The following is a 12154-nucleotide window of genomic DNA, read 5'->3' as shown; positions in this document are numbered from 1 at the left end:
AAGTACAAGCCACCCAGCATACAGCAGCGGGGGCGTGTTCACATGGAGCGACTGCCTGGGTCTCCATTGTTCAGACAAAGACACGAAACAGCACGTCCCACACCCTCCCCATCCCAGCGCCTCCTCTCCTGAGGGGGCCACTGCTGGTGAATCTTGTGATGATCGCTTCCTTGCTTTTTTTTTTTTGACAGGCAGAGTGGATAGTGAGAGAGAGAGACAGACAGAGAGAAAGGTCTTCCTTTGTCCGTTGATTCACTCCCCAATGGCCACTGCGGCCAGCGCACCCCACTGATCCGAAGCCAGGAGCCAGGTGCTTCTCCTGGTCTCCCATGGGGTGCAGGGCCCAAGGACCTGGGCCATCCTCCACTGTACTCCCGGGCCAAGGCAGAGAGCTGAACAGGAAGAAGAGCAACTGGGACAGAATCCAGCGCCCTGAGCGGGACTAGAACCCGGTGTGCCGGTGCCGCAGGCGGAGGATTAGCCTGTTGAGCTGCGGCGCCGGCCCGCTTCCTTGCTTTTAAAACACCTTTACCTCTAAGCATTTGTCGCTAAACATTTTCATGAGAATGTCCATCCTTGAACCTTGTGTAAACGGTTGGTCGGTTGTACAGGTTCCGTGGTTTTAAATCTCTGCGTGGTTGCAGATACAGGTTTTTACGTTTGTGTGTTGAAATGGTCCTGAGATAGTCGACGTTCTCTTGCGTTCTGCTGCTTTCACGCAGCATCCTGCATTGGGGCCATTCGTCCGTGTTGCTGCACATAGCACTTGGCTGTGTGGTTTCCATCGCCTGCATATTCCGCGGTTTATCCGTTCTTTGGGTGCCTCATTGATGCGCTTTCTGCACAGGGATGCCATGAGCCTTCCTGGGTCTCCTGGTGGTGGCTGTGTCCCTGAGCTGGGAAGGCTTCTTTTTGCAGAAAGAAAGAGAGAGCGATTTCCCCTACCTGCTGGTTCCCCAGATGGGCATAATGGCTAGGGCTGGGCTCAGCTGGAGCCAGGAGCTGGGAACTCCATTTGGGTCTCCCACATGGGTGGTAGGGACCCAAGTACTTGAGTTGTCATCCAAGGGTGTGCATTAACAGGAAGCTGGAATTGGGAGTGAATTGATCCCAGCTCTCTGCATGGGGTGCAGGCACCCCAAGTGGGTTCTTAACTACAGCACCCAGTGCCTGCCCTTGGGACAGGGGTTCTTGGTTGATTTTGAGTCACAGAACCCACCCACACAGCGGGCTCCTGGAATTTATGGCCCCTTCTTGGAGTCAGGCTACTGTCAGCTTCCCTAGATGATGCCATTGTGTTTGCAGAGAGATTTCCAGCTCCCATTCCAGCCAGCAGTGCAGAAGGGCCCTGGGCTTGACTTGGCGTGGTCCAGCTGCACTGAGGTTTTAAGTCACTCCAGAGCCCCGGGGGGGATGGGGTGCAGGCCCTGGGCAGGTGTCTCCCGTGAGTTAAGCCTCCTGCAGTGGAGGGGTCCCAAGGGTCTTTGCCGGTCTCTCTCGCCCACAGGGGATTAGCAGGATGGGGCATGAGCATTGCAGGATTGAGTGTTCAGCTACCAAACCTGATCCTGTTGATGGCCCTGCCGCGGTGTGCCAGGGTGGGACGGGCATTCTCACGTGGGTTTGCCAGTGTGCTGGGGGCTTGTGGAGGGTCTGACCCGCCTTCGCCTCCCTCCCCTGCCAGCTGATTACCACAGCAATGGCTACACCGTCACCAACGGCTGGAAGATCCACAACACTGCCAAGAACAAGTGGTTCGTCTGCATGGCCAAGACGGCAGAGGAGAAGCAGAAGTGGCTGGACGCCATCATCCGCGAGCGGGAGCAGCGTGAGAGTGAGTGGCAGCTCTCGGGGCTTGCCCGGCCTCGCGCTCTGCAGTGAGGGCTGCTCCTGGGGCAGGGCCAGAGGGCTCTTTCCAGAACGATTAGAGCTGCTTGAACGTGGCAGTGCTGCAGAGACTGCCCGCCAGACAGACCAGGGAACGAGGCCCGGGGAAGGGGCTCGCCCAGGTCTTCACCTTTGAGGGCTAGAGCACAAGAGGCCCCCTTTCCCTGCACACCCCGAGCCCCCAGCCTGTGGCTGCCTTTCACATTCGCCGAGTCTAGAGGGAGGTTCTTCATGCTGCCTGAGTCCTTGGGCACAGGAGGCAGAAGCTGAGTGGGCTGGGGGTGGGCCCTGAACTGTCTCGTGGCATTGAGTAGTTGTCCAGGGACCACAGGCTGGGAAAATGGAGGCCCGGGGTGTAGGGCCAGGGCTTCCTCCCTTCCTCACATTTCTTTTCTTTTCTTTTCTTTTTTTTAAAGAGATTTATTTTATTTATTTTGAAAGAGTTACAGAAGGAAAGATCTTCCATCTGCTGGTTCACTCCCCCAGAGGGCTGTAATAGCTGGGGCTGAGCCAGGCTGAAGCCAAGAGGCAGGAACTCTATGCGGGTCCCTCATGTGGGTGGCAGGGACCCAAGGACTTGGACCATCTTCCACTGCCTTCCCAGGTGCATTAGCAGGGAGCTGGATGGGAAGTGGGGCAGCTGGGGCCAGAACCAGGCCCTCCGATAGGTGCCTGTCCCACAGTGCCCGCAGGCTGTGGGGAGGACTCTGACGCTGCTCCGTGAGGCCTCGGATCTGACCACACTCAGAAATGCCACAGGGCCTTAAGCGCTCCCCAGCTTCCCGGTTTACAGGGCTAGAGCCTGGGCCTGTGCTCCCTGTGTGTGAACCCTGTGGGCCTTCTGTAGTCCCCCCTTGGCTGTGTCGTGGGCGCCTCACGCAGGCCACATCTGCATCATGACTCTGAGATTCCACTCGACCCTCTGCCCCAAACCTACGTCTGCATCTCAGGGTCTTCCCTTCCCGGAGGAGCGGTGAGGCAGGCTCTGGTGGCAGCCCTGGTCCCCCCAGCAGGTCCCACACACCTGTGCCCCAGGTGCCCCTCCTTCTACCCGAGTGTGACTCTCCGGCATCCTCAGGGACCCAGCACTTCCAGGGCATCCAGCAGATGGATCTGTAGGTGATAGCTGCAGATAGTAGGTGTTTTATCAACACTCACTCAAGTACCATGAGGCAAGCCAGCCACTGAACTTGGCCCCTGGCTGGGCAGGGTTGTGTCCCCTAAAACTGACCAGGCCTGGATATGTGGCCAGGATGGGTGGGGTTCTGAGGGATGGCCTGGCCTCGGCGGGGCTGATCAGTATCTCTGTGGTCAGAGTGGAGGACTGTGGTAGTGCTGGGCATACGTGGTTGGGTGTGGGGAGCAGCTGGGGTGAGCCTGGTTGTCAGAATTGTGGGTTGTCCAAGTGGGTCCATAGGGGCAGGGCCTGCTGTGGTCAGAAGCCCAGATCTGGAACCAGACTTCTGCCTCTAACTTCTCGGGGCCTCAGGTGCTGCATCTGTAGAGTGAGGACAGCCGTGAGCTCTCCTGTGATGGCACGTACTGGTGCCGGCAGAGTGCCTACTGTGCTGCTTTGTCCTCGCCGGCCCCTGTGGAAGAATATGGGCAGAGATTAGGGTCAGAGTCCTGTGTGTGCTGTCCGGAAGAACAGCCTGGGCTTCCATCTCGGGGCTGGGCTGGTGGCCCCGGCATGTGTCCTGAGGACCTTTGGATTTGGAAACCTTGCCTCCCATTTGGAGGCAGCTAGGAAAATGATTAAGGACGTGGTTCCTGGGTAGACGGCATGGCCCCCGGTACTCCAGGCCTCGGCCTCATTGGGTCTCCACCTTCCCATCTGTGAGGTGGTTTAAGGAGTGTGTGGCATGTGCCTGGGCCGTGGCTGACAGCCGGGCAGGTGCTCCTGCCAGTACTGACCGTGCCCCTGCACAGGCCTCAAGCTGGGTATGGAGCGCGATGCCTACGTGATGATCGCGGAGAAGGGCGAGAAGCTCTACCACCTGATGATGAGCAGGAAGGTGAGCCTGATCAAGGACCGGCGGAGAAAGCTGAGCACCGTGCCCAAGTGCTTCCTCGGCAAGTGAGTGCTCCCCGGGCCCCTGGGCCCCTGGCTCTCTGCTGCAGGCCAGAGGGGCTGATTCTCCACACCTGCCCACTCCTGCAGCGGGCCCTCCCCGGCCCTGCCTCTCCCGCTGAGTGCCCTCCTGGGAGAGCTGTGGCCCGGGCCTCAGGGGTCAGGGAGGCTGGTGGGGTTGCCGTGTCAGGTCTTTGATGCGTGTTTGACCGTAGCCTGCTGCAAAGTACAGGTTTCACGGGGGGATCTGCCACATGTGTTCGTGTCACAGGTGGTTAAGCTGAGGTTCCCGGCACTTGCTGTGCATGGTGCACTCTGAAGATACCTGTTTTTGTTCTGGTGTATTCTGTCCCATCCTGTCCCGTCCTGTGCTACACCAGTTGCTTCTCCCTCACTTCCGAAAACAATGCTGGCAACACCGATGGCTTTAGTTTCACAGACCTCTAAGCGTTGGTCGCCATGGCTTGCAAAGTGCTGCTGTAGTTCTCGGGAGAGATGCTCCGGTGGCCGTTTCAAGCCAGGGGTGCTGAGTGCGAGGGGTTAGTTACATTGGGGTGGGCAGAGCCGGGGGAGCAAGGGCCTGCCCTTGGGGGCACTGCAGTCCTGGGGACTGGTCGAGGTGTTTGGGGGTGGCAGGAGTGTGTGATGGGGCCTCTGGCCCTGAGTGCAGTGGGGGAGGGGAGTGGATAAGCACCTCGGTGCTGGGGCCTTCGCTTTCCCTCATCGGGAAGCCTGGTCCCCCTTCTATAACCTAGGCTCAAGGTGGCCCTACCCCAGCTGTGACAGACTGACTGTGTTTTGAATTTGGCTTGCCTGGTGTCAAAGGTCACTTACCTGGGGACAGGGGCTGAGGAAGGGGGAGGAAAGAGGAAATCAGTGCTTACAGCATTTCAGGCTTCTTTGAGGCCCTGGAAGGGGTGGGGAGCAGGGAGGAGGCACACAGAGTCCCCCTGTACCCCAATCCCGGCCTCACAGGGCGCAAGCTTCCACTGGGGAGCTGGCTGTGTGGCAGATGGAGGCTGTGTCTGGAGTTTCTTAACTCTTAACCCCACACACTTCCCCAAAGCTTTTGCTTTAAAATTTTTATTGGGGTTGGGGGAGAGAGAGAGAACACCCCCATCTGCTGGTTTACTGTACCTCAGCTGGGGCCTAAGCCAGGTCTCCCTGTGGGTGGCAGGATCCCAGTGACTTGAGCCGTCAGCGCTTCCTCCCAGGCTCTGTGTCGGCAGGAAGTTGGAGTCAGAACTGGAACCAGGAGTCAGACCAGGTACTCCAGGGTGAGGTGCGGCTGTAAAAACCACTATGCTGATGGCTGCTTCCCCATGGCATTTGAAGAGGCCTGGGGTGCAGAGCGTTGGATTGTCCCAGTGCTCTGGAGAGGGTGCACTAGGACTTGGACCTGGGCTCTGCTTGGACGGGGATGGTCACAGTAGAGATGGGGGAGGCGGTGGTATTCTGGACACCCGGAAGGTGACAGTACTTGCTGCTGGGGTTGGAAACGAGGGGAGCTAAGGATTGAGCCACCGGGAGGCTGGATTGCTGCCTTGAGAGGGGAAAGACGATGGTGGAGGGGCAGAGTGAGGCTGGGCTGAGCCCACGTGTGCAGTGTCTGATACCCATGTGGACACATTGACCTGCGCACTCTCAGTTCACAGAGAAGACTCGGGGCTGGGGTCATGAGCGTAGGTGCTGGCCTGAGCTGACTTAGGGCCACGAGACTGGTGGGCACTGTGAGGAAACGTGCCTGGAAATGGAGGCAGTGAGGCCTTGCCTTCCAGAATGTTCCAGGTGGGAACGGCAGGTGGGAGGAGAGCTGAGGTAGGGGGGCATTCCCAGAAGCCAGATGAAGAAAGGCAGAGGCATTGGGTAGCAGGTGCCAGAGGAGGGAGCAGCAGGCTGGTTTGGGCACGCCGAGGATGAAATGTCTGATGTTGGCTGGGACAGTGGAGCCCCAGGGTGGAGCTGGGGAGCAGCCGTGGGGGTGGCCAGGGGAGGTTTCCTGGCAGTGGTGCTGGCTGCCTTGTTGGCTTCAGGGTCAGCCACCCCAGGTGTGAGCTGCTTGGGAGGGTCTGAGGAGAGGGTGTGTGGGCTGGAGAGGTGTGGAGGGCCAGCCTGGCTGGGCTCCCTCACTGATCCTAATCCCAGGCAGGAGGGAGGCTTTGTTCTCGATGGTGGGGTGGCCTGCTTCCGGCGCCCGGGATCCGAGAACCTGGCAGCCTCCTGCCAAGTTGCTCGGTGCAGCCGGATGGGCTGTAACCTGCCTGCGATTAGGGCTTCCGGGGGGTCTCCTGTCTCCCTAGGAAGGATCAGGGGAGATTGCACTCGCCCGCCGTGCATTTGAAACGGGGCCAGGCTCCCAGCTGGTTTCTTGAGTGTGGGGGCCAGCGGCCCGGTAGGAGACCCTTCTGTACAACGCCCCCACCTGGCCGCATTCCGCGCCTGCCCTGGCTCTCCTGGGCCCCTTCCCTGCTGCTGCCCAGCTCCAGGGTCTGGTCCCCTGGTCTCTGCAGGGGAGGGGCTGGCGGCCACAGGGACATTTCCACAGAGCCATCCTGTGCTCTGTGCGCTGGCTTCAGGCCGGGTCCTTGGATTCTCCCCTCTCCACACACACACACACGAGGCCAGGCGCTGCCGTTGTTCTCATTTTAGGGGTGAGAGGACTGAGCCCATAGAGGAGCTCTGTACAAGGTCACACTGCCCAGAGGAGGCGCTGGGATTTGAACCTGGGACCTGGGACCCTGGAGCTCGCACTGTCTCTCCCTGCACTGGGCTGCGTTTCTGTACCTCTGTCTGCTCAGTGCATTGCGTTGGTTTCTCCATGTCCGACTCTGCTACGGCCAGGACTCTGAATACCAAAGGATCTGATTCACCTTCACGACCTCTCCAGGTGGGCTTTGGGCCACAAGGGCTCGAGGCTTGGTTTCCGCACTTTCTGGCTCCGTGACTCTGGGCAAGTTCCTAACCTCGCTGAGTTTCAATGACTGCCCAGTTAGCGAGAGATGAACAGGATCTCACTGGCTCGCTGGAGGCTGCCCCAGATCTGCCTGTGAGAGGCCTGGTGTGGAGCCTGCGAGAGGGATGGGAACGTGTGAGGCTGAGCGTTGGGTCTCATGGAAGTGGGTCTATGGAGGAGCCCATTCTGCCCATACTCAGGGGAACAGTAATAGGGCGCCCCAGTGAACAAACAGCCAGCAGTAGCACCTGTGTGCTGCTGTGCCGGGCACCATGGAGGAACACGATACTTGCCCTCTGGTGGCCTCAGGCCAGTAGGAGAGAAAATAGATCCTTCCTTCCTTCTGTGTTTCCCAAGCCCCTGCTCCGAGCCAGCAGGGGACAGGACAAATGGAGGCCCCATCCTCAGGGAACAGACAGGTGTATGGTGACGGCTACAGTGTTGATGGACAGGGACACTGCAGGGAGATGGGTTGATGGAAGGAGAAAAGCAAACAGGGCCCTGGGTCCCCCAGGGTAGGTCCAGGAAGGGGCCTCCAGGCGATGATACTTCCCCACAGGAGCCAGAACAGGGTCCGGAACAGCCTTCCCAGCTGGGGGAATGGCAGGTACAGAGGCCAGAAGGAGCTGTGAGTGGAGGGGGAGCAGAGAGGGGGCCCCCAGGTCAGCAAGGCCCTGGCTCAGGGGTCAGCGAGATGAGCGCACAGGGCCCGGCAGCTGTCTGAGTTCACCCACCAGTGGGGAGGAGCCGTGTCTGGAAGCGGCAGGCAGGGAGCGCTCTCTGGTTCCCTTGGCAGGGGTCAGCTGTCACTCAGTTACATCCGCCAGAGCAGCAGCGCCAGGTGGAAGGGGGCTTTGTTGTCTTGTCCCCCCCTCCCTGCCGCCGTGCGCATGGATGTTGGGTGCTCATGTGGAGCCCCCGATCCGACCCTGCAGAGGACAGCTCCAGGAAGCATCTTGGAGCCGCGGAGTCACAGGGGTGAATGTCATGGCCCCTGGAGGAGGCAGGCAAGGGGAAGGGGATTCTCAGGCTGGGCAGTGCGTGGTCCTAAGAAGACCCCAGAGCTCAGCCGTGGCCTTGACAGGAAGTAGACTAAATTGGTGGTTGCCAGGCAGGCAGACAGGAAGCAGGCATGACAGCCGGCTCAGCCAACTCCCAGCCAGCCCCGACCTGATCCTCAAACTGCCCATCCACCCGGGGTCTCATCTCCCTGTGTGACCCGCTCACCCGGTGCTGCTGCAAGCCCTCCTGGCAGCCTGAGCCCGTGGCCCTGGCACCCCAGCCCCTGTCAACAGGCAGATCCCTCACTACTCCCCGGGGGCCTCTGTGCGTGCTGAGCCCCGGCCCTGCACCCTGTGGTGGCGAATGGCGCAGCCGGAAGGTGTGCTTTCTGTGGCTTCCGTGGCGTCGTCGTGGATGCCACGTTGGATTAGCTGTCAGCCTGTAACAGTGGGGGATTTCACAGGAAAAGATTGGATTTCCACCTTCTTGAAAAGTTGTACCGTGCTCCTGTCTTCCATGTGGCCGCGTCCCTTGAGAGGCAGCGGGCACAGGCTGGGGCTGCACGGCTCCGCCTGGCTGCCGTGCTCTGGTCTGGGCCTGGCACTGCCTGCCTTGGAGATGAGTTCTGTCTGGTTTTGCACCCTGCATCCCAGCCAATGACTTCTCTGATGATAGAATTGTCCCTGCTGAATCCAGAAGAGCCCCAAGGGAACCCCCTGCCAGATGGACCTTGCAGAGAGGGTCACGTGCCTGCCCCATGGCCCAGCAAGCTAGGAACCCTTCTCCGTCCCCAGGAAGGTGGCAAGACCAGACACATGAGTCAGAGTCACTGTCCTTGGCCCGACAGCTGCTATGACACATTTCCTGTCCCCCCAGCCTGGCCACAGGGCTGTGGGCTCCTGCCAGAGGTGGCCCTCTGTCCAACAGCTGGTGGGCAGCTGACTGAGGCGTCCCTAGCTTATGCAGAGCCTTGCTGGCTTCCTTCAGCTGCAGGCAACTTTCTGTGTGCCCCTGGGTCTGGGGACATTGAGGATGGGCCCTGGGGTGGGGTAGGGGTGGGAGGGGACAGGACCCAGAGCAGCCTTGTCTCATCTGGACCACTGTCGCACAAACAGGTTCCTTTATCCACCCCCCTTGGCTTCCAGGGGGGCCTTGTAACCGCCCCAGCACTCTGCTATCCACGCACCAGGCAGAAAGCTAAACATAGCACTCCCCCCACTGGCCCTGTAATTGATAGCTGGTTAGAGATGCAGAGAGTGGCCGGCTGCCGCCTGCGTTCACTGAGGCAGCAGCCCTGGCCCGGCTCCTGGCTCTGCCTTCTCCTGCTGACTTGGATGTGGATAGAGCTCTGCCGAGCCCATGATGTACCCACAAGAGCCAGGACCTGGGGGACCTGGCTGAGCCTCTGCCCCCTGGGCAGTCACACTGGGGGTGGGAAGGCTTCCCATCTTCCAGAGCATTCCTCCTTGTGGATGGTTTGCTCATTCCTTCATCTGTCTGGTGAATGAGCCCTATTGTGCTTTGGGCGCTCAGCTGCTGGCTGCTGGAGCCCTGAGTACAACAAAAGCCCCTGTTCAGGGGGAGGTTACCTTCTGCTCGGAGGAGGGGATGGCTGATAAACATGTAAATACAGCAGACAGTGCAGAGAAGCCACTAACCAGACGTGGGTGCTGTCGGCGCGAGGGGCTGCCTTGGGCAGGAGGTCAGGGAAGGCTTCTCTGAGGCCTGAAGGATGAAAAGGAACAGTCACATGAAGAGCCAGGGACAGCACTGCCAGGAAGTGCAAAGGCCCTGCGGCAGGCAGGAGCCTGGTACTTTCAAAGACGGGAAAGAGGGTGGGTATGGCTAAAGCCCAAGTGAGAGGTGCAAGAGAGGACAGCAGCCAGGTGGCACAGATCACACAAGGTCCCGTCGTCTTCGCTGGCTGAGTTCGGGCATTTTCCCAAGTTGTGGGGATGCCCATCGAGGGCTTTCAGTGGGGAGTGATGTGATTGGATCACTTTTGGCTCTTGCCTCCCCACATTCATCTTTCTGGGGTCCCTGTTTGTTTATTGATCCCTTCTATTCACCCACCCAGCCAGCCACTGTCCATCCCCTACTCAGCCACCCCAATCATCTGTCCACCCAGCTTCTACCTGTGCCCTCTCCCACCTCCCCTGCCCCCACCAGTCACTTACCTGTCAAGTCATCCACCCATCCACCCACCTGTGCACCCTCCCATGCACGTGGCTGGCCATCTGTCCCTCTACCCACCCACCATCCACCCACCCAGTCACCTATGTACTTCCCGGTTCCTCTGCCCCATCATCCACCCACCTGCCCATCCATCCCTGAGTCACCCCCTCACTTAGCTGGCTGCTCATCCACCCATCCATCCATCTATTCACCCACCCACCCACCCACCCACCCATCCATCCATCTATTCACCCACCCACCCATCCATCCATCCACCCACCCACCCATCCATCTATTCACCCACCCATCCATCCATCCATCCACCCTCCCACCCACCCATCCATCCATCTATTCACCCACCCACCCATCCATCTATTCACCCACCCATCCATCCATCCATCCATCCACCCTCCCACCCACTCATCCATCCATCCATCCATCCACCCACCCACCCACCCATCCATCCATCCATCCATCCACCCTCCCACCCACTCATCCATCCATCCATCCATCCACCCACCCACCCACCCACCCACCCATCCATCCATCCACCCTCCCACCCACTCATCCATCCATCCATCCATCCATCCACCCATCCATTCACCCACCCATCCATCCATCCACCCATCCACCCACCTGCCCATCCATCCCTGAGTCACCCCCTCACTTAGCTGGCTGCTCATCCACCCATCCATCCATCTATTCACCCACCCACCCATCCACCCACCCATCTTCTGTGTAGTCATCATCCACCTACCCCTAACCCCACCTAACCACCCATCCAGCCTACTCATCCCCTGCCTAGTTATCCATCTAAGCTACCCATCTTTACAGTAATACATCTGTCTCTCCACTGGTGTATCCTCCCACTCATCTACCTGCCTGCTTCCTCCCTCCCTCCCTCCCTCCTTCCCTCTTCCTCTCTCTCCCACCATTTATCCTCCCTCTCACCCCCTCCACCCATCCATCCATCCACCCTCCCGCCCACCCATCCATCCATCTATTCACCCACCCACCCACCCACCCATCCATCCATCCACCCTCCCACCCACCCATCCATCCATCCATCCACCCACCCACCCATCCATCCATCCACCCACCCACCCATCCATCTATTCACCCATCCACCCACCCACCCATCCATCCATCCATCCATCCACCCTCCCACCCACTCATCCATCCACCCATCCATTCACCCACCCATCCATCCATCCACCCATCCACCCACCCATCCACCCACCTGCCCATCCATCCCTGAGTCACCCCCTCACTTAGCTGGCTGCTCATCCACCCATCCATCCATCTATTCACCCACCCACCCATCCACCCACCCATCTTCTGTGTAGTCATCATCCACCTACCCCTAACCCCACCTAACCACCCATCCAGCCTACTCATCCCCTGCCTAGTTATCCATCTAAGCTACCCATCTTTACAGTAATACATCTGTCTCTCCACTGGTGTATCCTCCCACTCATCTACCTGCCTGCTTCCTCCCTCCCTCCCTCCCTCCTTCCCTCTTCCTCTCTCTCCCACCATTTATCCTCCCTCTCACCCCCTCCATCCATCCATCCATCCTCCCTCCCTCCCCCCCATCTGTCCTCAGTAGGCATGTCCACTTGTCTGCCATTGGCCCAAAATCTGTGGGCCCTAAGCTTTGCTCCGCTGTTGGGGGTTGCAGGTGTCATCCCTGGGGTGCCCGTGGCCAGGCTGGTGAGGCACTGGCCCCGGGACTGGGGGAGTCCTCTCAGCTGCCCCTTGTGTCCCTGGCAGTGAGTTTGTTGCCTGGCTCCTGGAGATCGGCGAAATCAGCAAGACGGAGGAAGGGGTCAACCTGGGCCAAGCCCTACTGGAGAACGGCATCATCCACCACGGTGAGTGGCGGGCGTGGGCAAGGGGCGGGCAGGGGCAGGGCCCACTCCAGCTGCTTCCCCACAGGCCGTGCCTGCCCTAGTGTGCAGCTGCCTGTTCCCTGGCCCAGCCTGGTCCCCGGAGCGTGAACACTGTCAAATTGCCTCCCGTTTGGAAAACCCAGTGTTCCCCTAGAGCACCAGTAGGCAGCGTCA

General features: G+C 59.6%; 1 protein-coding gene across 1 annotated transcript in view; it reads left to right on the top strand.

Annotated features, from left to right (window-relative positions):
• PREX1 (phosphatidylinositol-3,4,5-trisphosphate dependent Rac exchange factor 1) overlaps positions 1 to 12154 on the top strand; it is a 162961-nt gene that overhangs the window by 116174 nt on the left and 34633 nt on the right. The window contains exons 9-11 of the mRNA XM_062204324.1: positions 1685 to 1834; positions 3817 to 3964; positions 11862 to 11962. Coding sequence (XP_062060308.1) covers positions 1685 to 1834; positions 3817 to 3964; positions 11862 to 11962 — 399 coding nt within the window. The remainder of the gene's footprint in view (positions 1 to 1684; positions 1835 to 3816; positions 3965 to 11861; positions 11963 to 12154) is intronic.

Source organism: Lepus europaeus, chromosome 10 (genome assembly GCF_033115175.1).
Source record: "Lepus europaeus isolate LE1 chromosome 10, mLepTim1.pri, whole genome shotgun sequence".
In the NCBI taxonomy this organism is placed as follows: domain Eukaryota; kingdom Metazoa; phylum Chordata; class Mammalia; order Lagomorpha; family Leporidae; genus Lepus; species Lepus europaeus.
Note: the sequence above shows the minus strand (reverse complement) of the source record. Positions and strands in the feature narration are given on the sequence as shown.